This window comes from Anser anser (genome assembly GCF_964211835.1).
Source record: "Anser anser genome assembly, chromosome: 1".
Lineage (NCBI taxonomy): Eukaryota > Metazoa > Chordata > Aves > Anseriformes > Anatidae > Anser > Anser anser.
In genome coordinates, this window is record NC_139720.1 from 147,169,668 (window position 1) to 147,194,561 (window position 24,894).

Sequence of the window (24,894 nt, forward strand, 5' to 3'; positions counted from 1 at the left end):
CCAGACAGCACTTCCTGTTGAAATCCTGAAAGGAGGGACACGCAGGGGGCAAATTATGCAGCATCGACAAGTGGAGAACAGCTCGAAAGACCCTCCAAAAATAGCATCATGAGGAGTCGAAAAGCCATCAGCCGGCCTCTCCTCCCTTTCATGCCCACACAAGCCCCTCCACATGGGGGTCCCCGGAGCCAGGGCCTCCCCTTGCCCCCTCAAGGGGTGCCCCCATGGGATGGGGATGGGGATGGGGATGGGGATGGGGATGGGGATGGGGATGGGGATGGGGATGGGGATGGGGATGGGGCTGCTCTCTGCCCCCAGACAGACCTGCCTGCCACCCCTTGCATCGCTGGCACTGGTTACTCGGAGGATTGATGAGGTGCCGTCTCCTTCCCTTGAGGAAACGCTGCTTTATGGATTCTCATTCTGAACGGTAATTAAAAACAACAATGGAGGAAACGAAAGCTGTTCTTTTTATGTCTACCTTGTTTGTTTTGGTGCTTTATTCCACTGCAGCGGGCTGCTCCAAACCTGGTTTCAGCTGAACAAGTCATCAGAAACCCAAAGGGAGGAATCACCGCTGGCCTGATGGACCCGCTGCCGCGTGTGACAGCATCTGTGCAGACACGTGGATGGTTTGCCAGGCTGGCCTCTAAGTTAGGAGTATCCACAGCTTTGCCTCATCACCCTGCTCGCTCAGACTCCCATATGCTGCTAGCACCATGCTGTGTAGGCTTGCGGGCACTTATTTGACATCTCCTATTTTGGGTTTAACTTTCCTGCCCTCGGCGAGAGCTAAGTTTCTGCCAGATATTGTAACAAGACAGGAAGAGGAATCTGTTGCCATGATTAGTTTTTAATTTCTGTCAGAAGAAGCCTCATCCGCTCTATCATCAGCAAATAAGCGGCATATTTTAATAGCTTTATTCTCGTTTTATTTGTCCTAGATAAGGTCTGGTTGCTAATTGTTTTGGCCCTGGTACGTCTTTCCTCATTCATGTTGTAACATACCACATAAGCTAGCTGTACTCAACACACAGAGAAGAAGCAGAGTCAGACCTTCCAGCTATTGCATTACCGTTGACTGACAGCTTAAATTAAAATCTTGTACCTAGCTGACTTTCATTGAAAAGAAAGAACAGTGTTTGGGTGGAAGGGAGGAGGAGAAAATACGTCTCCAAACATGAAGTTTCCAACACTTTGAGCAAGAAGTTGTGACATACACAGTGTAATTAGCAGCATTGCCCCTTCTCCAAATCTGTAGCTGATTTAGCAGAGATTAGAGCACAGAGAAAACTGCACCGCAGCACGCCAGCTGCCCCTTCTTTCCTGGTTCACACTGCCTCTGGCAATGAGTAGTGAGATGAGTAGTGAGATGTATTTCGGATAAGCAGAATAACTAAGCCTGGGGAATGCTAATCTGCAGGGACTCGTGCCATTTAATTTTACTTTCCTATGGGAGGGAGTAGAGAGGGAAAAACATGCTTTGCAGTTTTCTGTATAACTGTGCTTGTGTGTGTGCACGTGTGTGCACAAGCATGCATGTGCGCATGCTTTTTCTGCACAGCTCTCAACTATGTATGGTGCTGGCTTTCCCTGACCCCTCTGAAGCCCTCAGAAGCAGATAGATATAAGATCTGGCAGCAGGAACTGTCCCTAGCCAAGGTCTTTTCTTTGAGAAAATTAATTTTCTGCCTAAAATATTCAAAAGGGGGAAAATGGCTTTGTACTTTCAAAAACAATCTGTAAAGCAAAATGCTTAGCTATTGGTTGCAATGTACAGGGCTACGTATACATTTCTATTGTTAAAGCAGGGGATTAATTTAGGCTTAGCACATAATGAATCAAGGAGATTTCTAAATAATTGCCTCGGAGATAAGTCACAGAAAATCTTACATCTGCTTCTTTGTTAGTACTTCTGTAGCGCAGTCATTTCAGGAAAGACCGAAAGTAGCTGCTGGAGACTTTTCCTCTCCCTTCAAACAATTTTGTGCCGGCCGTGCGGCTGTTGGCTGGCTGCGGAGCGGTGCGTGCATCGCGGTGCGGAGGCACTCCTGCTGCCCGGGGGACATCCAGCCCCCGCGAGCCACAGCAGGCGATTTCACTCAGCACACTCACTGCAAATCATCACTGATAAGTCCGATGTATTTTGCAAATGTAATTGCGAGGATTGCAGGCTAATAAGGGCAGGGTGGCCCTTGCTGGAGAGAAGAGAACGAAAGCAGAGCAAAACCCAGGCGGGAGGGTGGAGAAGCAAGAGCAAATGCCCGAAATTCTTTTTTCCCCCATTGGGTGTTTTTCTGACCTCTCTGCAGGGAGACTCTCATAAATACCCAGCAGCAGCCTGAGAGCCCGGCTGACGCAAAGCCTTCCTAGACCTGCCCTTCGCAGCTGTGGGAAGGACAGCAGTGAAAGGGGCAGGATAACAGAGCTACCAGGCATCGCTAGGGCTTCTTCGGCGTAGCCTCTGTTTCCAGATGAGCCGGGGCTGCTCTCCTGTCTATTTTTATTTAATTATTTCTCCTCGTTCCTCGGTCTTTCCAGAGATTACTTTCTCCTTTTTTCTTAAGCCGTCAGTTCACGCTGTGATCTGAGACACTGAGGGAACAGAGGCTCTGATGCCAGAATGCTAACAGATTTAAGGTATCAAGAGGCAAGGCTCAGGAAATAACTCATTTGTTCAGGCATTCAGAGCAAATATTTATAAATTTCTTCAGAAATAATTCCCACTGCACAAAGCCAAAAAAGCAAAAGGCAGCTTTTCTGGATGCGTTGAGACTCGTATGGGCAGCTGAGAGTAGGCCTGGGAACAGGGGAGGAAGAAGTGATCTGCTTTGGATTCTTACAAGTTCTACCTTATACACCAAGTAAAGTAGGATGCAGTATGTCCAGGAAAAAGGACCTGGATTATGAGCAATCTGGAAAAAAAAAAAAAAAAGAGGGCCTTTCCTGACTGGCTGAGCTTACCCTAAAGCGAATGAAATGTCTGCCTCAGGAAACGGAAAGCTGAATACTTTGGAATAGTCTTCACCATAGATCCCTTAGGAAAGACTGGTCATTGGGCCTCATCAAAAAATATTAGCTCTGCTGGAAGGAGGTGATGAAAATGAGAAAACTGGAAGTCAACATACTCTTTTGTTAATAAGAAGTTGATTTTTTTTTTGTTGAGATTAAACTTAATTGCATAAACTGTGTTCTATCAAAATAATTTGAAATAAAGGGTTCAAACTTTAGTTTTCATCAAGGCAATTACATTGGCTTAATGAAGCTACCCGTGATTTACACAGATGCAAGTGAGAACAGAATCACTCATTCTGTCTTCTTAAACACACTCCGCCAGCGCTGGGAAGGATAAACAGTATCTGTGTTAAGCAGTATACAAATGGGGCTAAACTTCAGGCACTCTTAGGCAAAAATAACAAAAAAGCAAACCTAATTTGCAAAATCTGTTTATGGGCATTCTCAGTTTGGAATACAAGTGTGTGGAGTTGAGGAAAGCTCAGTGAATTTATACTAAATTCAGCACACAGCCTGTGAATTCTTTGTGAATGGGCTACGAGAATGAGAAGCCACAGAATACCACATTAGCTCACATGTTAGAAGCTGCCATGGTGTCCAGATACAGATGAAAGGTTTGATCTGTGATGGGCTGGTGAGGTGATCAGAGGATGAGGGCAGAAAGGGGCCCACTGATGCAGGGCACCCGTCACTGGTGCACCCCAGCTCACGGGACCAGATACCCAGTAGATAATCTCACATACTGGACACACAGGGACATGCTAGTATGTAGGACTTCACACCAAGAGTGAAGGAGGCTGAGAGATCTGCACATCAGCGTAAGACGCTGATTTATGTAGAGCATCACAAGTCCAGTTGTTAACATTCATATTTTTTAGTTAGTTTAGTTTTATCTGGATTCTGAAAAAGAAAAGAAAAGAAAAGAAAAAAAGAAAAGAAAAGAAAAGGAAAGGAAAGGAAAGGAAAGGAAAGGAAAGGAAAGGAAAGGAAAGGAAAGGAAAGGAAAGGAAAGGAAAGGAAAGGAAAGGAAAGGAAAGGAAAGGAAAGGAAAGGAAAGGAAAGGAAAGGAAAGGAAAGGAAAGGAAAGGAAAGGAAAGGAAAGAAAAGAAAAGAAAAGAAAAGAAAAGAAAAGAAAAGAAAAGAAAAGAAAAGAAAAGAAAAGAAAAGAAAAGAAAAGAAAAGAAAAGAAAAGAAAAGAAAAGAAAAGAAAAGCCCACAATCACAAAGCAAGCACTCTCCCTTATGACCCTGCACCAGAATAATCTGCTTTGAAATTGCATTAAATTTATCCTGAAAGCAACTTGGAATAAACATGGTTAAATCAATGCAAGTATCGATGAAGCATTATTCTCTTGCTGTTGCTAGGGTGGGGGCCAATTCTTCATGAATTTCCAGCTTGTCTTGCCTTAGAAGGTCTGGATTAGCACAGGGATGCTCTCTGACAGATGCAGAACAGGTAGATCCCACTTCAGCTCCTGACGGGCATTAACTTTTCAGATCCGCCTCTGCCTTGTCTTTTGGTGCAGCTGCCACTCCTCTGCTGAGGCACTTTAAATTTACCCCGCTGCAGATTAGGATAAAGCCTTAATATGATTTTGAGTATTGCTGGAATGCAGTCACTTTTGGCAGGGATTGTGGTAGTTATTTCAGCAGTGCGGAGGGATATAAAATGATAGTTTAGGGCAGAAAATAATAAGGTTATAATACGCACTTGAAACTGCTGGAGAGATAGAAGTAGGCAGGGTACGGCTGTTTAAAGTCAAATCTGCCCAGGCAGCCCAAGCAAACACTACCACTCATGCAAGAAGCTTCTTTTTTGAGCAGAGGTGAATCTAGACATGCAGTTTGCTTCTCCTGGAAGGGCTGCACCCCCAGCCTGGGCTACGGGGTGGATTTGCTGCTGGCCCAGAGGCTGAGGTGCCGGGTCTGGAGTTGCCAGCAATGCTTTAGGTTTCATTTAAACATTTCCCCTTCAAAGACCGCACCGGCTCAATGTACTTATGTTCTTAGCTGTGATACATTCACAGTGCAATGTAGTATGGCTTCAGGCAGCGAAAACTGTAACTGCTTTTCCTGTGAAGTGGAAAGTATGTATAATGCACGTGGTATCAGTGACTAGTGTTTTATTCATTAAAAGCATCCTAGTTTTGTACCATTATGTCCTCAGCAGACCAGGCAGAACATATGCTTTGAATTGCAATCCGGAGGTTTAGTATACATTTCAGAAGGTCTGATGTCATCTTCGACTGCACGGGGCATTAAAATATTTTACAATTGATGCACAGCATGAACACCGATGCATTTGAAAATAATTCAGACCCTACTTTAGGGCCGCTTGAACTGTAATTAAGGGTAGAGTATGGGACATACCACATGTGAGAGGTCATGAACTGGCAGAGATTTTGCTTGTCAAGTCACCGGTCCTGGAAAACCTTCCCGGTGCTTCCCATTGTCTTCGCTACTGGTTCTGCTGTCAGTAGCACTGAGTGGACAGCCATAAATGTAACGTTACAAAATCAGTCATCTAGATCAAACTGTTCATATATAGATATTACGGACTAAAATACCGACTTGGGTCTCACTATCCTTGCCTTTCTGCAAATCGGAGTCTGCAGTGTAAGCAGATAAAACAGAGATGGAAACCTGGAAACGACGCAGAACACAAGGGAAATGGCCCTGCTTGCCAAAAATTCTGTTTGCTCTCTCTTACTCTTGCTAGCAGTTCTATTTTGCCTGTGATGACTGTAAGAACAAACAGATTGAACTGTTTGTGCTTTTCCTGTAAAGTTTGGTATAAGTTTCTTCATGGTTGTCTTCTGTGTGCCAACCATAGCTGATACCTTGAAGCACAGACTTCTTGTTTAACCCTTTTCACTTTGTCCTCAAGCTTTACTGACCAGCATCTGTCTAGCATGTCACTAGACACACGTGCAATTGTATTTTATATGATTCTTGAATACCTGTGTATTCAAGAAGGCACGACAGCCTTCCGTGTCCCACCCATGAAGCTCCCTTGTGCATTTTGGTGGGGCGAGCCACCAAAGTTGCATACGTGTGATCCAGAGCTTGCAATTCGCTTTATCACACCCTCACCGGGTCCCATGTAAGCCTGAGCAAGGAAGACAGGTCCAGCCCGTGACCCATCCCTGCTGAGGTTTCATTTTAGTGCCTTACTTTTTTTCTGGTTCCTCAGCTTCTGCTGGCTGCCCGACTCTATCTCCTGCCAAGGAGTCGGGTCTTCTTGAGGGTTCCCCTGGGAGAACCTGTGGCATGTTTCCTCTGTGCATGCAGGCAGGAAATGTCTGTGAACTGTTTCTACAGGTGCTGTTGTTACCAGTTTGGGGAGAAAACAGCTTGAAGCAGGAATTTAGTGTATCCACGTGGTTCCTCTTTGTACCGGCCAAAGCTGTCCCTTACTGCAAATCACCAATCTTAAACTTTGTTCCCAGCATCTGGGCATTTGAAGAAAAGCTTTTCCTGACAGATCAGAAAGGTTAAAAAAAAAAAAAAAAAACAACATTTGTTTACTTTCAGTATGTCTTTAAGACAGAGTAGCTCAAGTGTAGCAGGCTGTGGGAAATCTCTTTCATTGGTTTTAATTAACATTAGTTTGCTTGGTTTAAACTGCTGAGCGCTTTGTTCAGCCTAAACTGAAACAAAGTATTCTGAAACCAAAATACACATTTCCAAACCAGAATTTGCAGGGTCTTTAAGCAGAGTTATGAAACTAAGTATTAAATTTAAATATTACAGCTTGATCACGTAACAAATGTCTGATGTTGTCAGCTTTGCAGATGAGGGACTTGCTTGTCTTTTGGAATATCATTATTTCTGCTGGTTGTTTTTACAACGTCTCTGCCTCTCTTCTCCCCTCCTCTCGCCTGCCAGTGCTCTTCTGGACGCTCTGCTGATGCTAATGGACTTTTCTCTCCCCACCCATTTATTCCAGTCCCCATTCCAGCTCTCGGTGGCTGAACAATGGCTCTTGGACATCATCTTTGCATCACCTCCTTAGAGGACAAAGTATAATTTTTCCTTTTACGATCCTAAAAAAAAAAGTATAGAGCGATTTATGTGATGAACTTCTGCCAAACAATTGCTTTCAGAGCACCATTAGTGAGGGCCCCTGCTTTCAGCTTTTTAACATATGACCTCAGCACATCGAAATGGCCTTTTCAGACACTGGAAAACTCAACAAGATGTGAAAAGAAGTCAAAGTGAAAGCCCAGGAGTGTGTCATAACAACACTTAACAACTGGTCCTTCTGCGGGGCTCCTCAGGAAAAGCACAATAAGGCTGGAACACCACGCATCCTCCACATTTTATATTCTTAGGTTGCCTTAGCACCAAGGTGTTATTAACGCACCAAATCACTGGTTGCGTCTGAGCAGAATCACAACAGCTGCCTGTTAGAAAAATGCACAACTGAAATAGCTCTCCAGGAGGGAGCTGACCAAGCTCAAACAAGACAAACCCTTACTAAGTACTTCCACTGTATTTGCTAGCTGCTAACCTTTGTGAGGGACCAGCCCACCTAATTCATGTCAGCGAGGCCCCCTCTGTATAGTCAGGGGAGAGGAATAAGCACTTTCCAGAGGACAGTTTGATTTCAGTGTATCATTCTTCATCAGTTAAATATGGAGGCAAGGGTGGCTGTGCTTCTAATTTTGGGGCCTCAGGTAGGTTTCTGAAGTCAGGAGTGATGAATCTAAGCCTGTATGTATAGCCATACCACGACCCCAGTGACTTTTTCCCTTTTGACTGCTGAAGTTGTATGCATCCAGACATATACTACAATGACATATCCGTGCTAATCTGTATAAATCTTCAGATAATAACCTACTGAAATGTCATGTATTCTCCAGAATTTCTAAGTGAACCAGTCATAGTGTCTCAGGGAGATACAGCTAATAAAAAGAGAATAGTAAAACACTCCCTAGGACAGACAGAGCTGCTGCACTGGCTGTCCTACCTAGAGCCCATCAGGGCAGGGCAGGAGTTCCAGGCTGCTTTCTGGGTGAAGAGGCAGAAAGGCTGTCTGGTGTTTCACCAAAGTACTCAATTTGTGCCTTTTTTCTTATTTTTTGTTCAGTCGACTGTGAGGCTTGGATCCCACCACTGTGCAGCACTTAAGAGAAAGACTTGGCCAACCAGGTACTATGAGATCATATGAGGAAGAATGCATGATAAGGAAAATTAGAAATTAAAGAAACTTTTATGTGAAGGGCACAAACCAGAAGACATGCATTCTAGCTAGATATATCAACTCTTATTTGATATCTGTGTAAAAAATTATGGGATAAATTTCTCCTTGAAGATCAGAAAAGAGAGCTACTGGAGAGTTACTTGAAGGGGTACAGCTTGTGGAGCGAGGAATCTACTGCTGTGAGGTTCTTCAGCCATCCTAAAATGCAACTAGCTGTCACTGGCAGTGCTATGTTTAGGAGAATGAATAGTGAATTCAGCAAGAAATCTGTCAGCTGTCTCCCTAGTATAAAAATATGAATCAAAACTGTAAGGCTGGCAAGTTTCCAACAGTGGTTACCAACAATAGAAGAAATTATTTGGGCAAATGTAGAATTATGCAGTTAAAAGAAGACTTCAGGCAAGGACGTGTAGAAAAGCCAGCATGATTTTCTTAGATATTTCATGCAAATAAGTGAAAAAATACAGAATGTAGGAGACCTGGGATTTGAACAGTTGACTGTGTTTCTGAGGTGAAACTAGAAGTTTAGGTTCTCAGGAAGATGCTGAGCCACTTCCCACCCAGATTACAGAGTCCTGTATGTACAAAGTGGGAGGAAGGAGAATTGATTTTCTTTCTTGGAAACTAGGCAAAGCATAGAATCATAGAACCACAGAATCACAGAATGGTTTGGGTTGGAAGGGACCTTAAAGATCACCCAGTTCCAACCCCCTGCCATGGGCAGGGACACCTCCCACCAGACCAGGCTGCCCAAAGCCCCATCCAGCCTGGCCTTGAGCACCTCCAGGGATGGGGAACACTTCCTGGGATGGGGCGTCATGGAAGATATAAAAGCAAGAACAAAAGAAGGAACAGTAAAGAGTTCAGACTTACATTTTTGCAAACAAATTGTATCAAAGTGATAAAAGACATTAGATAAACCAATAATCTTAGTGCTTGGAAACTGTGTTAATAGTTAAGACTAGCCATAGTAATTATCCCTGATGGAAAGATACAGTGGTGGTATAAATGTTATTTCTAAAAACTGATAGGATGGTTCCTAATAATGAAATATTAAAATCGTGGATTTATCTTGCTTACAAAAGACAGAGAGGGCAAGAAGGGTGGGAAGGGAATGGGGAGAGTCTACACAGTCTGCATGAAGGCAGTACTGCATATTGTATGAATATGAATAGCTCAGAACTTTGAGATTTTGAAGGTACGTGGATAAACATTAATCAGAAGAGCCTAGGTAAAGATTGTGGTGGTGGTCCTGAGGCTGCTCATTATCTTAAAACTGGGAGCAGAATCTGTTATGTGCTGCTTATGGGTGGAAGGAAGAATGGCACTGATACAGGGGATGTTGCCACAAAGAGACAATGCTAACACATTATTAAAGTTTGAATACAAAGCAGATGAGAAGGAAGTAACAGCCTTCTAAAATCTTCTTGTAATGGGTAAGGATGTTCTGCCCTAGTGGCTGGTGAGGAACCTGTGATCACAGTCTGATTACATTCAATGTAGGCATATAGATGTGTGGCATAAATGAAAGAGTAACGTATATATATTTATGCTTTGTTCTTCAGCAGAGTCTATACCCAAAGCTAGAGAAAACTGGAAGTAAAATTAACTGTAAGGAAATATTTTGCTATAAAAATGCAAAGAGTTTTTAAAAGGGGTTTTATGGGATGAGCAGATATAGATTCTCTCATAGATTGGGACACTATCATCTGGAAGTCCATCCTGTTTCACGATTATGAGGAAGGTAGTAATCAGAAATGAAGAAGCAATATTATAGCAAAATGAAAAAAAAAAAAAGAGTAAAGATGGTAATCAATAAAAGTTAGAAGTTATGAAGTGTAGAAAATTGATGAGGAGAGCTAAAGATATCAGGGAAAAATCAATGGTTAGCAGAGCTGGGGATGGTAAAGATTATTTAAGTATGTTAGAAAGAAAAGATGTCCTAGCAGCACAGTATAAGGCATTACTTGATGGAGGTGGCAAAGTTGTTAATGATGCAGAAACACGAAAACATCAATAAACATTTCTGTTGTGTATTTGGAGAAGAAAAAAAAAAAAGCAAGATTGCATGTATGAATCAGGTGATGATGGTAAAGTACTTTCCAGCTCAGCGGTAACAAAAGACAACATTGTGTGTCTACCAGGTTAGGGCAGACTTACAGAGCAATTTACAAAGAAATGCAAAACTGTGAATGAAGGCAGTGAGCAGAGGACACGTCTTCATGTGTGGACAGGGTCCAGGATGTTATGATATTTTATAGGATCTCGGAGGTCATAGTTACTAAACTGCAAGAGATTCGGGAAAGTGGTGAGAAGAAACCTAGAAAAATGATGAAATAGAAGGGAGGCTTTACATCCTAAAATGGTATCGATTAGATTGGTCTTAGCACAACTAACACACAGCTCTGGGCTATTGAAAAAATGAGGATGTTTGAAGAGACACACAGAATAATTTACAGGTTTGAAGCAAATGCCTTATGCTGCCAAACTAAATGAGCTTAGTCTGCTTAAATCCTCCAGAAGAATATGGAGAGGTATCTTTATTGCAGTATGTAAAAAGTTCTGGGTTAACAGGCTCCTTAATGCAGCAGAGAGAAGGCTGGTAAGGGTCAATAATTGGAAGCTGAAGTCTCACCACATCAAGTGAAATCACATTCACTGCAGTGAACACAACTGAACCACGGACTCAACTGCTTTGGGAAGCCTCTGTTTTTTCCTTCTCAGCTCACCTAGGACCAATGCTTGATGACTGTATGGAAGATGTTCTTTAACCTGAGATGAAGTAGAATTCAAACAAATGCAAATTTTGGGGTTCAGTTCAGAAATGATTGGCAATATTTAATGGTCCAAAGAATTGAGTCTAGGTGGTGGCTGTTTAGTTCCTTTATAACTTACACCCCTTGTATTTTTGAATCCTCTACTTTTTCTTCTTAAATTACTGTGATTTTACCTTGACTCTGTAAATGCCTTATTCTACAAGGGCTGACTTAGAGACTCCATCTGCAATTTGTATGCTTACGTTTGTATCTTCTTGCAGGTCCTTTTGCATTGCAAGAGCAGTGGGAAAGGGCCTTACTGTAAGTGAGGATCAGGCTTGAGAAGAGCAGCCACTGACAACCTTTCCTTGGGCTAAGTCATGCAGGGGGAGCTGGAAATTGATTTTGCTCTGGGTATGGGGAAGGTATGCGTGGCCACATTGGCACAGTTAAGGGTCCAGATTATATACTGAGATGTTACATGAAGAATAAGACAGCATAAAGCATAAACATTTTCAGAAGCGCCATTTGGTTTTCATAGGAGTAGCCATTTCAACACTGAATATAAAACTTTCAGTAATCCCTCCAGAAACCAAAGCTCTTGCGCTGAAAACACTTATGGAGGTGAAACAGTGGTAACAGAGATCAAAACTATTGGCAATAATCAATCGCTTTTCAGTGGTATATCCCTCCAACTTTTTTGATAGTCATCTATACTTCACCACAAAGCTACTGACATCATTGTATAGAAGCAAATTATCTCCACTGCATATGAAGGTGGCACAAAAAAGTTCAGGAGCATTTGTTGTATTTAGTATTAAATAATGTCAGGACAAAAATAAAAACCTGTTAACGGCTGAGGTAATTTAACAGCTAGGAATATTTATAGTTTATGACCCTCCTGGGCTTCCCTGTTAGAATTATTTTGTTAGAAGAAAATTGGTCATTATCTGGGTCTCTTCATAGCCTGCAGCAAATCACAGGGGGCCAGCATTAGCACTTCTGCTCCTCCTTCTCTCTGATGTGGCTTTGCAGCCACCAGGACCTTGTGGCTTTCTCTTCTGAACCTGTCTGTTCCCCACAGTGCGTGATTTCAGAAGGATGTTGTATGTTACACATCTGCATCTCGAGGCCTGCACTGCTGCTAACCCCACACTTTTGAACTGAAGTTGACTTTTGAACTCTTAAGTCAAGACACCGTCATGGTAACGTTTGTTTTAAAGTCTTGCAATTTTATTTTTAATTCATTGTCTTCTGGTTTGGAGGCATTAGGGTACAATTACATCATGTTTTGAAGCTCTGTTATTCAGTGACAGCTTCTAGAAATTAATTTATATCAGTCTTTATCCGTAATTAGTGCTTATTACATTTAAAGTAGGCATTTAAAGTAAAGTCATTACTTCAGGTTGTTCTCATTAACCTAAAACCACACATTATAAATACGTCTTGCTTGAATTCTTTTTTTTTTCTTAACTTGCCTTCTTCTTTTGCTGTTGTGCCTCCCTCTCTTTGTAAACATTTCTGTCATAAATCCATCTTCTGCCAATACACAGAAGGATTTTTTGAGAAAGATTCAATTGTAATGCTATTTACGTGTGTATTGCTAAAGTAATTATCAAAAGAATTGCTTTCTTTTACGTCTTCATAATCAAGCCTGTCTTACCAGTGAAAGAGTAACTTTCAAATTGTACAAATGAGCAAGCTGGAAGAGTATTTCACATATTGATGTGTCATTTTAGCAATTCCCTTCCATATGTGATTTCTCTTTATGTATTTTCAAAGCATTTTATTTTCCTTCAAAGTGGGTATTGTCTTGATGAGTCTCAAGGTCTCGTAAATTGATAGGGTTTCATGTGGCACTCTCTCATTTGTGCTTCATGCAGTGACAGTAATGAGGGCAGTTGTGAAATGTCAGTGTGACAGCTGTGGGTGACTCCTAGGGGACGTGTGTCCTTCCCTTGCACTATCTATCAGTGCAAACGTACTGTACCTGCAGGGAAAATGGACATAGAGATGATACCTATGATCTGGAATACAACAAGCATTACCTGACAATTTACAAGTCAGAATGACTCTACTTGTGCTCCTGCTAATTTCATGCCCATGTAGTTGCAATTAGACATGAATTATAAATCTTTTGGGGTGTTTTTCCTTTCTTTCATATTATATTGTGAACTCCACTAAAAGGTGATTTTATGGCTGGAATACGAACATGTGGAAAATTAACTGAGCTTGAGAAAGGCACTGAAGCTCTGCCAGTGCATTAATTATCCAGAAAGTGTATTCTAAAACTGGTAAATCATCCATATCACCGGAAGAGACAGAACAGGGATTCAGACTAAATTAGGAACTAACATTTTAGATTTGATTCTTACTTAGACACATGAGTAAAGATAATAGCTTCTGTAATAATCATCGGCATTCTTATACCTTCCAATTAGTCCTGAAAGAGATAATTCTATTTCTGTAGCTCATCCTCTTTGACACACTACCCATAATGTACGTAAAGTGCAGAACAGCAGAACACGAAATGATTTGATTTATCACAGCAAATTATACATCTGTTTAATAAAAGACCAAAAAAAAAAAAAAAAGCATTTTAGTCTATCTTCTTAAAAGGAAACTTGAGCATCATAAAAAACTTTTAGAATATGTTATGCATGTTTACTAGTAGAAGATTGCACTTATATAACATCTTCCCCCATGCCTACATTTCAGTTATTTTTCTTTCTTCATCTTGCAGTAAAGTCATTATACTGGGTGTGTGACAGCACAATTTCATTGCAGAGTACATGATTTGATGTAATACTAGTGCAGAATTTTTAGCATGTAACAACATGGAAAAATAAATAACAATTAGACACAAATAATCTGTGGCAACACTACTGAAAATAAAGAAAACAATAACATGTATTTTATTGCATAGTAATGGTCTTTTTATTTAAGTTTTCCACAAACTGAAAGTTCTCTCTAAGCGATATATTAGAAAGATTCTTATTTACAGAAGAACAGATTTGTTGCTCATCTTTGGCTTTAGAATAACCATTTTCTCTATTTTTCTTTTGGTAAATGGAAAAGTGCCCGGAAGTGTTCTCAGTGAGTAAGTACTGAGGTTAATAAGTGCATTTTTATGAATAACATGTACTTCAGTTGAGCTGGGTGATACTATTCCACCTTGCTTTGCTCCAAGGTTTAAATCACAGGAAACTCTTCAGGAAGCCAAACAAACAAACAAACAAACAACAACAACAACAACAAAAAACAGCAATAATCATAACTGTCCATGGAGCAGTAATGGAGAAAATGCTGATATTCAGGAATGTGGCACCTCCTTGCCTGCTGCTGGTAGGCCTGATGACTTTTCCTCTCCCTTTTTTGGAAGAGGGACTGGAAAAGATGCTGTCCATCATCAGACACTTAAAATGGCCAGGGAGCAGGGGAGGGGATGCTGCAGTGCAGACACAGGGTGCTTGGGAGGGCTGCCAGGCTTGGGGATGAGTCGTTTGCTGAGTGTTGGTGTTATGGTGATGCTGGTGACAGAGACGGCCAGCACCCTTGGGACAATGTGTGGCTATGGGCAAGCACAAGCATCACCTCTCTTGTTGCTTCTGCTCTGCTTCCTTGTGAAGACACCAGTTTTGAGGATGTTTGTAGAGATTTCTTGCTCACGTTTTGGGAGGGGAGGAAAGCTGGCTGGTCAGCAGACACATGTTGGGAACATGGAGTGTGCAAGGCAAGCAGAGCATCATTTAAGGACTCACAGAGTTCACTGAACAGCTTTGAAGCACTCTGTGGAAGGTGACAAAGAAAAACCAGTTGGAAACAGGAGGTGAAACATCCAGTGCTTGTCTGCAGCCAACTCTGCTCCTTGTGCTGACCTTCAAGAGGGAGCCGCTACTGGCTTCTAGGCATTTAGCCTCAGATACACTGAAATAAATAAAGCTTTGCTTTTCTGCATGCCTCTGGTGTTTGTAACAGAGCCAACAGCCCTTGGTTAGACCTGCAAGAGATCACCATTTCCTTGGTGGTGCTCACTGGACCATGAAATGGGAACTGCCTCTCTGTGAGGGTCTGAGGACGGGCATGCAGCTGGCAAAGTACAAAGCAGATACAGATGATGCTTCCCAGTTAGGGGTTTTGAGACGTTTGGGTTTGTGCTGGGCCAGATTCATTTGAAAATTGGGCATCTACCCTGAGATATAGTGGGCAAACCTCCCTATAGTCTTGGGATAGTGGTAGATACTGCCAAAGGTAAATTCTTCTTGTTTGAGATACTTCTCCCAGAATAAAATTACTTTGTTCAACTGCCTGTTTCTCTCCATCACCTAGAGAGGCAGACCCTACGTTGCCGTAAAAGCCAGATGCTACTTTTTAGGGCTGGGTGATATGTGTCTGGTTTTCAACATCTGAATGATGCAGAAAGGTCACCTTCTACGATACTCCCACAGCTGTTACTACTGAGATATTTGGTGATTGTAAGGGCTTTTTGAATCCCGATGTCACACAAAATAATGCTATAAGACTGAGTTTCTAGTCGTTAGAGTAGGGGGTTCTAAGGAAGCTGTTATAAGTTATAAGAAAACATATTTAGCCAACTTCTGTGTGTTTCTGTCTCTATTACACTTGCTTCTTTTACTTTTCAGTGTGAAGTACTTAAACTTCTGAGAAGACCTTCCGTATATTAAAACCATTTCACAGAATATCAGATGCTGAATATGAAAAACGCCCACTGAGCAGAGGATGGAGAACAGCAGACACTTGTGTTTACCGGTGTCTCTGAGGGGAAAAAAAAAAAAAAAAAAAAAGATGATTTCTTGTCAGACTGAGTGAATTAGATGAAATTTTCAGTGAATTGAGGGGTAATGCCCACCATACGCCACAGCTTCAAAAATGCTTTGGGTTGAGTGAAACATTTTGTTTGACGTGAAATGAAAGGTTTTCTTTTGGTTTCAAACAAATTCAAATATTCTAAGAAATAAGGGAAATTTGTATACGGAAGTAACTTCAAATGAGAAAATCAAAACCTTTCATTTTCAAAATGTCAAAATGAAGCCTTTCCATTTTTCACTGATTTCTTTTGTCTGAACCTAACAATTCAGCAAATTTGATACACATTCATGAAACATTTATATGGTGCTGAGTCTTCATTTTATTCCAACAAATAGCTTACAGTTGAAAACTGTGCCCAGCTTCAGCATTGTATCATGTTGTCCAGCCAGCCCTTTAACAACACGGTGTTCTTCTCTCTTATATATTCTCAACTCTGAATAGAATCTGTGACAGATACTAATAAAAATGACAAATGTGTATCTTTCTTCATAAAAAATATAGGGTTGCTGTTAAAATGTAGAGTAAGATTTCTTAACTCCTTGTAAAGAAGACTTAAATTACAAAAATGGGTGATATAAATAGTTTAAATGATGGGAGGCATGGCATAAAACTTAATCCATTTACTGATAACTGAGTATTTTTAAAATGTGCTTCTGAGAATATTTTTTCACAGCATTTTCTGCTGTCAAGAAGTGTTTCACTGTGGACATCCTTGGATTTTATTCTTTTTTTGTTTTTGCTAGAGTTCTTCCATGGTTTCACCAAAGATGTTGGGTTAACCCTGAGCACATAAATTACAAATATATATGCATGAGTTGCTGTTGATTTGCATGGTTATTGCGGAGAGGACCGGCCTGGCATAAGGCAAGACAACAAGCTATTGATAAGGCCAGTTGAGGCAGGCTTGGGATGGTTCGGGCTTTCTGGACAGTGTCTTGATTTATGCTATAAATAATCAGGGTAGGGTTTTATGTTGGAGCCTTTGTGTGGGAGTTAAATGGGATGACCTAACCTTTGAACCGATCTTTGTGCTCCAGCTCAGACTGATGGCACTGTGTTCAACGTCCCAGCAGACGTTACAGGGGCTATGAGTAATAGTAAGGGCTATGCAGGACGCTGCTGCTGCTGTCAGTGCTGCGTTGGGAAAGCTTCTCACGTCCCTTTTGCTGATAAGTGTCAGCTTTTTTAACCAAAATGTACAAACAACAGAGAATATTTTCAGGAGGGGGAAGAAGAGGCACTGATAACGTAATACGTACTAGTTGGGTTCATACACGTGCGCTCCAATACAGAAAGAAGAAAGGTTATTTGTTGATAGTGTCAGTGAAGTTCTTACTTCAGTGGAAATTTTAGGTGATGGCTGGGAGACAGGTTTTGTGTAATTAATGTAATTAAAGGAGCAGAATATCTACAGAAAGTCCAAAGAGAGCACTGAAGTAATTGGAGCACCTTTTTGCTTTGCTGAAATGATTGCATGAGAAGGGGGTCTGTGCCAAATCCACTCTGTTCTTTATGAGTGCGATCCAGCTTGCTCTTTGGGACTGTTTGAGCGGGTCCCTTTGTACACATCCGCCAGACCATTTCTGTGTTGCGAGGAGTAAATCTCAGCATCAGGCATGTGCTTTTGTGTTTTCTGTTAAATTGCACTGCAGCCGTGGCTTTGTGTTTTTTTGTTTTAAATTCAGGCTGCTTTGACACTCTGGGAATTCTGGCTTCACAATATTAAAAATGAGCGCGATGTAGGAAACAGCTGCAAGTCTCAATGCATATTGTTCTTGGACTTCACAACAGGTGGCATCAAAATGCAGTCAGATTTCCCTCATCCCGTGATCACAGCTAGATAAGGGCAGGGCACAGAAGCAGCTCCTCGTCGCTCTGGGTGGGGGGAAGGATGCAAAACCCATGGAGCAAAGCCCTCCGGCCCCAGTATGCTTTTCAGTCCAGCCTTTCCTCCTTCACACCTTGCTACAGAGCACAAATCGAGGCTTCTGTGAGGGGGGCTAAAATAAACTAATAGCCATTTTAAACAGCCTTTGGAATCAGCATTCTGCCTCTCTAAGACAGGCATACAAATGCTGTGCTCGTAACTGGAATTAAAGCACATGCAGCTGGCTGTCTTCAAAGTTTCATTTTGGTGGCTTGCTTTTTCTTTTTATTTTTTTCCCCCAGAAGTGTAAAGCTATCATCAGCTGGGGTAGCAGGTCATAGGTTTTCATTTTAATGGGGGAGGAGGCTGATAAAGACATGTTTTATTCACAGTCAGAGAATGTTTTCATGCACTGTGAATGGGATGAGAGCTCATTTAGCCTTTCTCTGGTAGCCTCGGAGAGCTGTGCTTCATAGAAGAACACGTTACAATTTATGAAAGTTTCATTACTAGATTTGTCAGGCAACATCTGTCTGTTGCAAAGACAACAAACCCTTTTAAATTCTGGAGATTAAAAGGCATGTCTTCTTACTCTTTGGTGTCAGACCTTTGTGTCTGCCGCCTGCCAGAGGCAGCAAACTGGGGTCTTGCCTCTGCTGAAATGAGGTGTGGATTTTCCACTGGCTCTGGAGAAACCGGGGAGAGGTCTCCTGCATAAAGCTATACCGCCCGAAGCAAGTTCCCTATACAGAGCCCTCCACCGTGTGAAAGCAGAACCATGACATTTGGCATTTCTCACTTTTTTTTTTTTTTCCTCTGTGAGAGAGATGCTACCTGCTGGGATAGTATAGAAACTGCAGCAGGTGGAGGTCCCACCCCTGTGGCTTCTTTGGCTTTGGGGACACCTCGCTAAGAGATCCCAGAGTATCAGTTCTCAGGTGCCAGTGGGTTGAGAAAGCTTGGGTGGCACTCAGAGGGGCTGGGGCAGCACAGGGACCCAAGAGTTAGCTCCAGTGCTCACACCTTGGCTCTCAAACAAAAAGGCAAATTGTACCAAGCTGTCAGAGGGGTCATTAGGATGCCCCAGAGAGCTGGAGGAACTCCCACAGCTGATGAGATAGTTCTTGGTAAAGGAAAATCTGAACAAGTTTTACTTTGCTTAGAAAACAGTGCGTGTCAAAAATGGGATAAAATCATACATTTGCTCAGTGGCTGACATTTTGCAATGAGGTCTTTAATTCTCTTGGGAAAAAGAGGAAAGTTTGCAAGAAGGCTTATGTTGGGATCTGCCTCTAAGCAAGGACTCTGGCAGAGTGGTGCAGTGGCTGGAGCTCCTGAAGAAATTTAGGAGGCCGCGCTCAACACCGAGGTTATGAACACCGCTTCCAGTGATTCGGCACTTGCTGTGTCCCCTCTAGAAGCAAGGGTGTATGAGGGGGACAAAAGGCTGAGGAACATGATGAAGGCACAAGTTCCCACCAGTTTCCCGCGTGTCTAGTTCCAGAGGATTAAAAATTTCTGTCACGATTCCCGTATCCTTACACCTCTTCCGTCTGTGAGATGTACAGTGTAGGATCCACAGAGCGTTTTGGGACATCCCTCCTAAGACCTTTCCAGGGACGAGCAGCATTAGGCCTGTGTTAGATTTCATCACGATTTAGGTGGCATTTGATCTAAGTGCTGTCTTTAGTCTCGTGGAGGCTTGTCAGGGTGTGCTTGCCCTGCAGTGCAATGCTCTCCTTGGCCACCGTGCTCCAGCAGCCGCTGAGCCCACCACAACACGGGCTCTGAGGAGGCCTGAGCATGGGGAAATCCTGCTCCTTTCCTCCCAACATGAGTCCTGGATCACATGCTTGATCCATCCGTTCAATTAGCATGTGCAAACCAGGAAATATCCAGGAATGTAGGACACAAGTGAGGGCAGGCTTCATTTAAAAACTTAGACAACTTAGGTTGTCTGTGGCTAGACCGCTGGGGAAGCCTGTGGCTTGTCCACACTTATGTCAAGTCAGGCTTAAAATCCCATTAGTTAAAACAAGTTAGCTGACACATTTGCAGATGGAAACACTTTTGCTATTTTTGATGTGGGTAGAGGAAGCAGTTTCACGTTTGCGGTAGCGAGTAATGCCTTGTATTTATCTGCTCACACTGCTTGTTCTCGGGGTAAGAACAGGCTCCTGGTAGGTGGGCTGCCACATCCCCGTGAGGCACCAGCACTAGCAGCAGGACTCCCTGTCATGGGAATGCGGCTGAAAACCCCTGCTACCAAGCAAAACCAAAAGGAGAAACAGGGTTTTGTTTGCCATCCAACTAAATCCTCAGTTGGGCTGATAAACTGTAGAGGCACTAGAAAAGTTATATTGTCTAAGTCAAGGAACTATTGGGTTTTCCGATCAATTAAGCAAAGGATGTGTTAAATGACCTGTCGGGGGGATGGCATTGCCTTTTTCAGCTTATCTTTTTTAAAGGAGTTGATGTATCTCTGGCACAAGAAAGAAAGGACCTGGCAATATAATCTTAAGAAAAACCGTATTGGGAAGATAGAATCCAATAAGCATATGTAAGCATCCTCACTAGTTTTAATTATCTCCGTGCAGTACTGATGAGAAATTTAACAGAAAGCATTGGGCAAAGCTTTCAAATGTTATGAGGTTGCACCGATCTCTAATGCATTGACTATCCAGACACAGAGGCACCATGTTCTTAAGTCTGTTTTACACAGACAGTATTTTATATCAATATCTTCATGTGAGGTAATTCCTTGGTACGCAGAAAATCTTACTTCTCAAAGAGTAGTGAGAACTTTTCTTGCTATGTCATTTATGCCATTGCTTGTTTGCTTTCTGTGCTCGTTAATGTATTTCATATGTTTTTTATTTCTCTTCTTCCTTTCCCAACTGTTTGAGCTGTGTTGGTAGTAAATGATTCTTGTTTTCAGGGTCTTTAAATCTAAATATGTCATTTGCACAGTTTGTGTGTGGGGAAACTGCTTCAAGAGGCTAAGATAGTGTTAAAAAACAAGTACTGAAAATAAAAATGCATTTCATAGCTACTCATGCATACAGCATTCATACCATGAAAACTATACTGGTAAATGCACAGAGGCAACATTTAGGTAAGCTGCTTCCAGGCTGATGTGCACAGGAGCAAAACCAGCTTGTAGCTGAGACTTTGGCTACACATCTCCTTGGGGTTTCTGCCCCCTCCAGCTAGAGCTTAGTATTTAAAATGGGACTCAGAAATCCCCAAACCCATGGAGACAGATAAGACTGAAAGGAGGTGATGGCAGTGCTGGGCTCCTGTGCTGCAAGGTCCAGCAAGTACTTTTACATGCAGCACTGCTTGGGGCTCAGCAGGGCACTGACAACCAGCTCTGCTGTTATATTTAAGTAGAAGTTAAACTGAGCTGTCTCTGAAGTTACCATCTTCATTACAAGCATAGATTATATGGCTGGAAGATGCTGATGCGACTGTTTCTCCATTTACATGAAACCTTCTTTATAAACCATTTGTATATATTTAAAAAAAATTGTTAAAAATAGTTTGCAGCATCTCCATAGCTCAGGGCAGTTGTGTGCCCATCTGTTCTCCCTGCTGTAAGCCGTTAGTTCTGGATTTGGCACTGTGGAAGAAAATTGGCATAAGACAAAGAGGAAGCAGGACCTAGGTTGATTGACAGAACATTTTCTCAGTGGGAAAGTGCAGTGAACTCAGGCATAAAAAGGGATAATCCATAAGATATTTATCACCAGGGATCTAAATTGTATTAGTAAGTATACAAACAAAGATCTGGTTTCTCTCTAGATGCCGTGGGGTCCACACATTTTTGTACTCTCCTTTAAGATAGATAGTTGCTAAAGAAGTGAATAAGAGAAAAAGTCTTTGTCGATAAAATCCCTGGGAATCCACTATAATGCTGTTTTGAGCCTTTGCGTGTGTTCCCAGAATCATCACATGTCACATTACCCTTATGTGTAGTTGTGAAAATGCGGAATTTAATGACAGTTTTTCCAACATGACTTTCATAGGCTGTTGTAACTGTACCCATGAACCTGTACGTGTTGAAAGATGCATGGCCCTTACTCAGGAGGATTTGTTTTTTCTATTCTCATCCTCAGTTAGGAAAAAAAATGTAGAAGGTGGGGAGGGAAACCTTTGGGATGAAGAAGCAGATGGTCTAGAGCTACAAGGAAGTTTAATGGCTTAGCATTTTAGTGGGCTTCTGGAAGTTGTAATGCCTGTATGTGGAAAAACAGATGGTAGTACTGTAAAAGTGACTGGTACTTGTGCATACAAAGCTTGGGATATGGCATTTTTGTCTCTAAGTGTATCTTTGAATACATTGATGAACTTACTGTGGACTTACCAAGGGCATAAAGAAAATTATTCTGATTGGCAAATGGCTGTGTTATTGCTTGTGTTGATCTTGCTGTGGCTCATGGAAAGCTCACTGGATTGCCATTAAATTGTACTGCAGCAAAATAACTTTCATCAGACTGCAGGGGATTTTCTGAGCCATCACCAAAAAAAAAAAGGAAATGTGTAAACTAAAAATATCGCATCCATTTAATATCATTGAGAGGTCATACACAGCGAGTGCACTCTGAGCCAACACAGATGGCACATTGCTCTCCTCTTGTTTCTGTAGACTGAGAAAAGAACCTTTCTCAAACACCCATTGTTTCATCTTTTTCCCCCCCCACTCTTAATTTGTGCTGGAGTGTTTCATCACCATCACTGTGAGTACACTGGGAGATCAGCATTACCATTCCAGCTTCAGACAGAATCAAAAATAGCCTGTGAGTGGTTTGGGTGGTGAAGACAATCAGCCTCTGTTCTGCGTGATAAACAAAAGGGACCCGTCAGGGAGGATGAGTAGGAGGCAATGATGCCCAGACTGCTCATAGTCGTACTCTTTTTTGTGGTTATCTACTTCTGGTTTTGTTTTTGGACCAAGACCCTGGTATTTTATCCAATGTTTCAGTTGACTGACCTTTGCTTGCCACTCTTGGACTCAATTTTATCACACTGAATGCTCATTGTTTGCCCTGTAGCATATAGCCATCTGCTCGGGCATGTTGTCCATTCAGGCAGTCTTCCCCATGGGAGCAAGGCACTGAATTTGGTGTTTGTCTTCCGGCATGTCACCCTTCTTCTCAATCACCTCTGAGCAACATCTTCTAGTGATGGGGAGCCGAGGCAGGTCACAGGGTTTGGTAGCACCACTGGCATGAAGCACAATCGCTGAGAGACCATCATCCAGCAGAGCCTTTGGCCATGCCAGGTTGACTTTGCCCCCCAGTTTCGGGGAGCACTTACATGACACAGATGAGCCAGCACAATGGTATGGAAAACTCATGCAAAGCAAGGCAAATAGTTGTCCACTGGCTTGTATCAGTTCAGCACTAAGAGGGGTACAGAGGGATCCAAGGTCAAAGAAGAGGTAGAGCAGAGGAGAAGGAAAGTGACTGTGCCTGTCTGCATCCAGGTGACGTGAGGTCACCTTAGCTGCACCCAGACAGTCAGGCAGGCGGGTGAGTTTTGCACTTAAGCAGCTCTTTATTTGTTTGGTTTTGGCATTGGGCTGGCCACAAATGTATTGGGTTTGGATTTGTGAGCCATGAAAATGAATGCCCTTGCTGATTATTTTCACTTGATCAGCAAACATGAACATCACACGCTACTGCGTTACTGTTACACATGGATGAACTTGTGCTTCTACTGACACCTTTCAGAGGACCTCAGAGCACGATGCATTATATGTCCTTTCCCCTGTTTTTGTCAGTGGCAAGTAGCAGGTACTTCATAGGTGAATTACAGACATCTATACCTTGAAGGATGTACAGCCAAGAGCACAAGTATACCAGTAGTGAAACACTGGTGACAATGTTGGTTTCTGTCTGCTGCAGTATGAGGGACAAGTCCTGAAGCACGTGGACCTGTCGATGCATGAGAGCTGTTGCTAATCCTATGACACTGCTACCTGCTCAGAGCATCCAAAGAGTAAGCTACAGTTCCCAAATCCGGTGGTCTGTAGTGTATTTACAAGTAAGTACACTCTTTTGAGAAGAATCGGAGCCATTTGTCCAAACAACTTTTTGTTGTTTTCTTCTGTTCTGGGATAGAGTTTTGATCCTTCATTTGTTAATCTTGGACCTGTGGCAGACAGGGAGGCAAACTCCTTCCTGAAGCTGCTTGGATGTGCAGTGGGTGTATGCTCTTGACAGACACAGCTGTGGTAGGACTTCTAAATGTTTTATCTGATACAGGCATTACTCAGGCAACTGTTCCTGCATGAAGCCTTAGCTGGCAGGATATGAACCAGGGAAAAGTTTTATCTGTTTGGCTGGGAAATGGTTATGCAGATTTGTAGTTTTAATGAAAGATGCTGCTTGATGAAAGGCAGAGTGTTTCTTCTGTCTTCATAAGATCACCCCAGAGTTGATATTATCTTAATTTATGAAGGAGTCCTATAATAGTAAGCCTTTTTAATCTATCAGCAATAAAATTTGAAAAAAATATTTATGACTTCCAAATTACTGAAAGATCATCATTCAGGCAATTGAAGTGAAAGCGGGAGGAGGTCTGGGTGTGAGTCTTTTGGCTCCAAAGAATTTTTCTTGGTAGCGAAAAACATTTGAGCAAGGTATGTAGGGTGGAGGGCGAGAAACCTGATGCAATACCAGTGTATTGGTACACAGGAGAAGACAAGGCACTTGCCGAATTAGAGTGCTGATGTGCATTAATGATCTACAGTCCTTACTGGATTAGTGGGCAGAGAAAGTGGGGACAAACAGCAACCCTGTGTACTTGCTGGCTCCTCTCCAGCCTCCAGAGCTCATAGTTTCATCCCAGCCCTTTTCTGACATTCCTGCAGCCTCTCAGACTGCACCCCGTAGCCCAGCGTGTCTCGCTGGCCAGGTGAACTTTCCTCAAGAGCCTCTTCAGCTTCAAGAAGCAGGGACTGCCCAACGGGCATATGAGCAGCCTGCTGAAAGGCAGACTTTCCCACTCTTGCAGCACCAATCCCAGTTTGTGGCGATCCCAGTTTGGGGGGATTGTATTTTTTTTTTTCTAAAGGTCCAGGAGTTAAGTTCAGGGAGTGGAAATATTCATATGCGTAAATAAAGAACTCGCCTGAATTTGTGCCCAAACTTAATCAGAACCAAAAACGTATTTCTAAAATGAAATGCCTTTTCAGCCGAGGAGGAAATACCATA

At 42.4% G+C, this 24,894-nt stretch overlaps 1 protein-coding gene across 3 annotated transcripts in view; it reads left to right on the plus strand.

Annotated features, from left to right (window-relative positions):
* SH3RF3 (SH3 domain containing ring finger 3) overlaps nt 1-24,894 on the plus strand; it is a 237,302-nt gene that overhangs the window by 87,450 nt on the left and 124,958 nt on the right. The window contains exon 1 of one of the 3 annotated variants that reach the window (XM_083814688.1): nt 286-23,722. The exons of the other annotated variants lie outside the window; for them this stretch is intronic. Coding sequence (XP_083670814.1) covers nt 23,624-23,722 — 99 coding nt within the window. The 5' untranslated portion in view covers nt 286-23,623. Of the gene's footprint in view, nt 1-285; nt 23,723-24,894 lie in introns of those variants that run through there. 3 annotated transcript variants of the gene reach the window in all.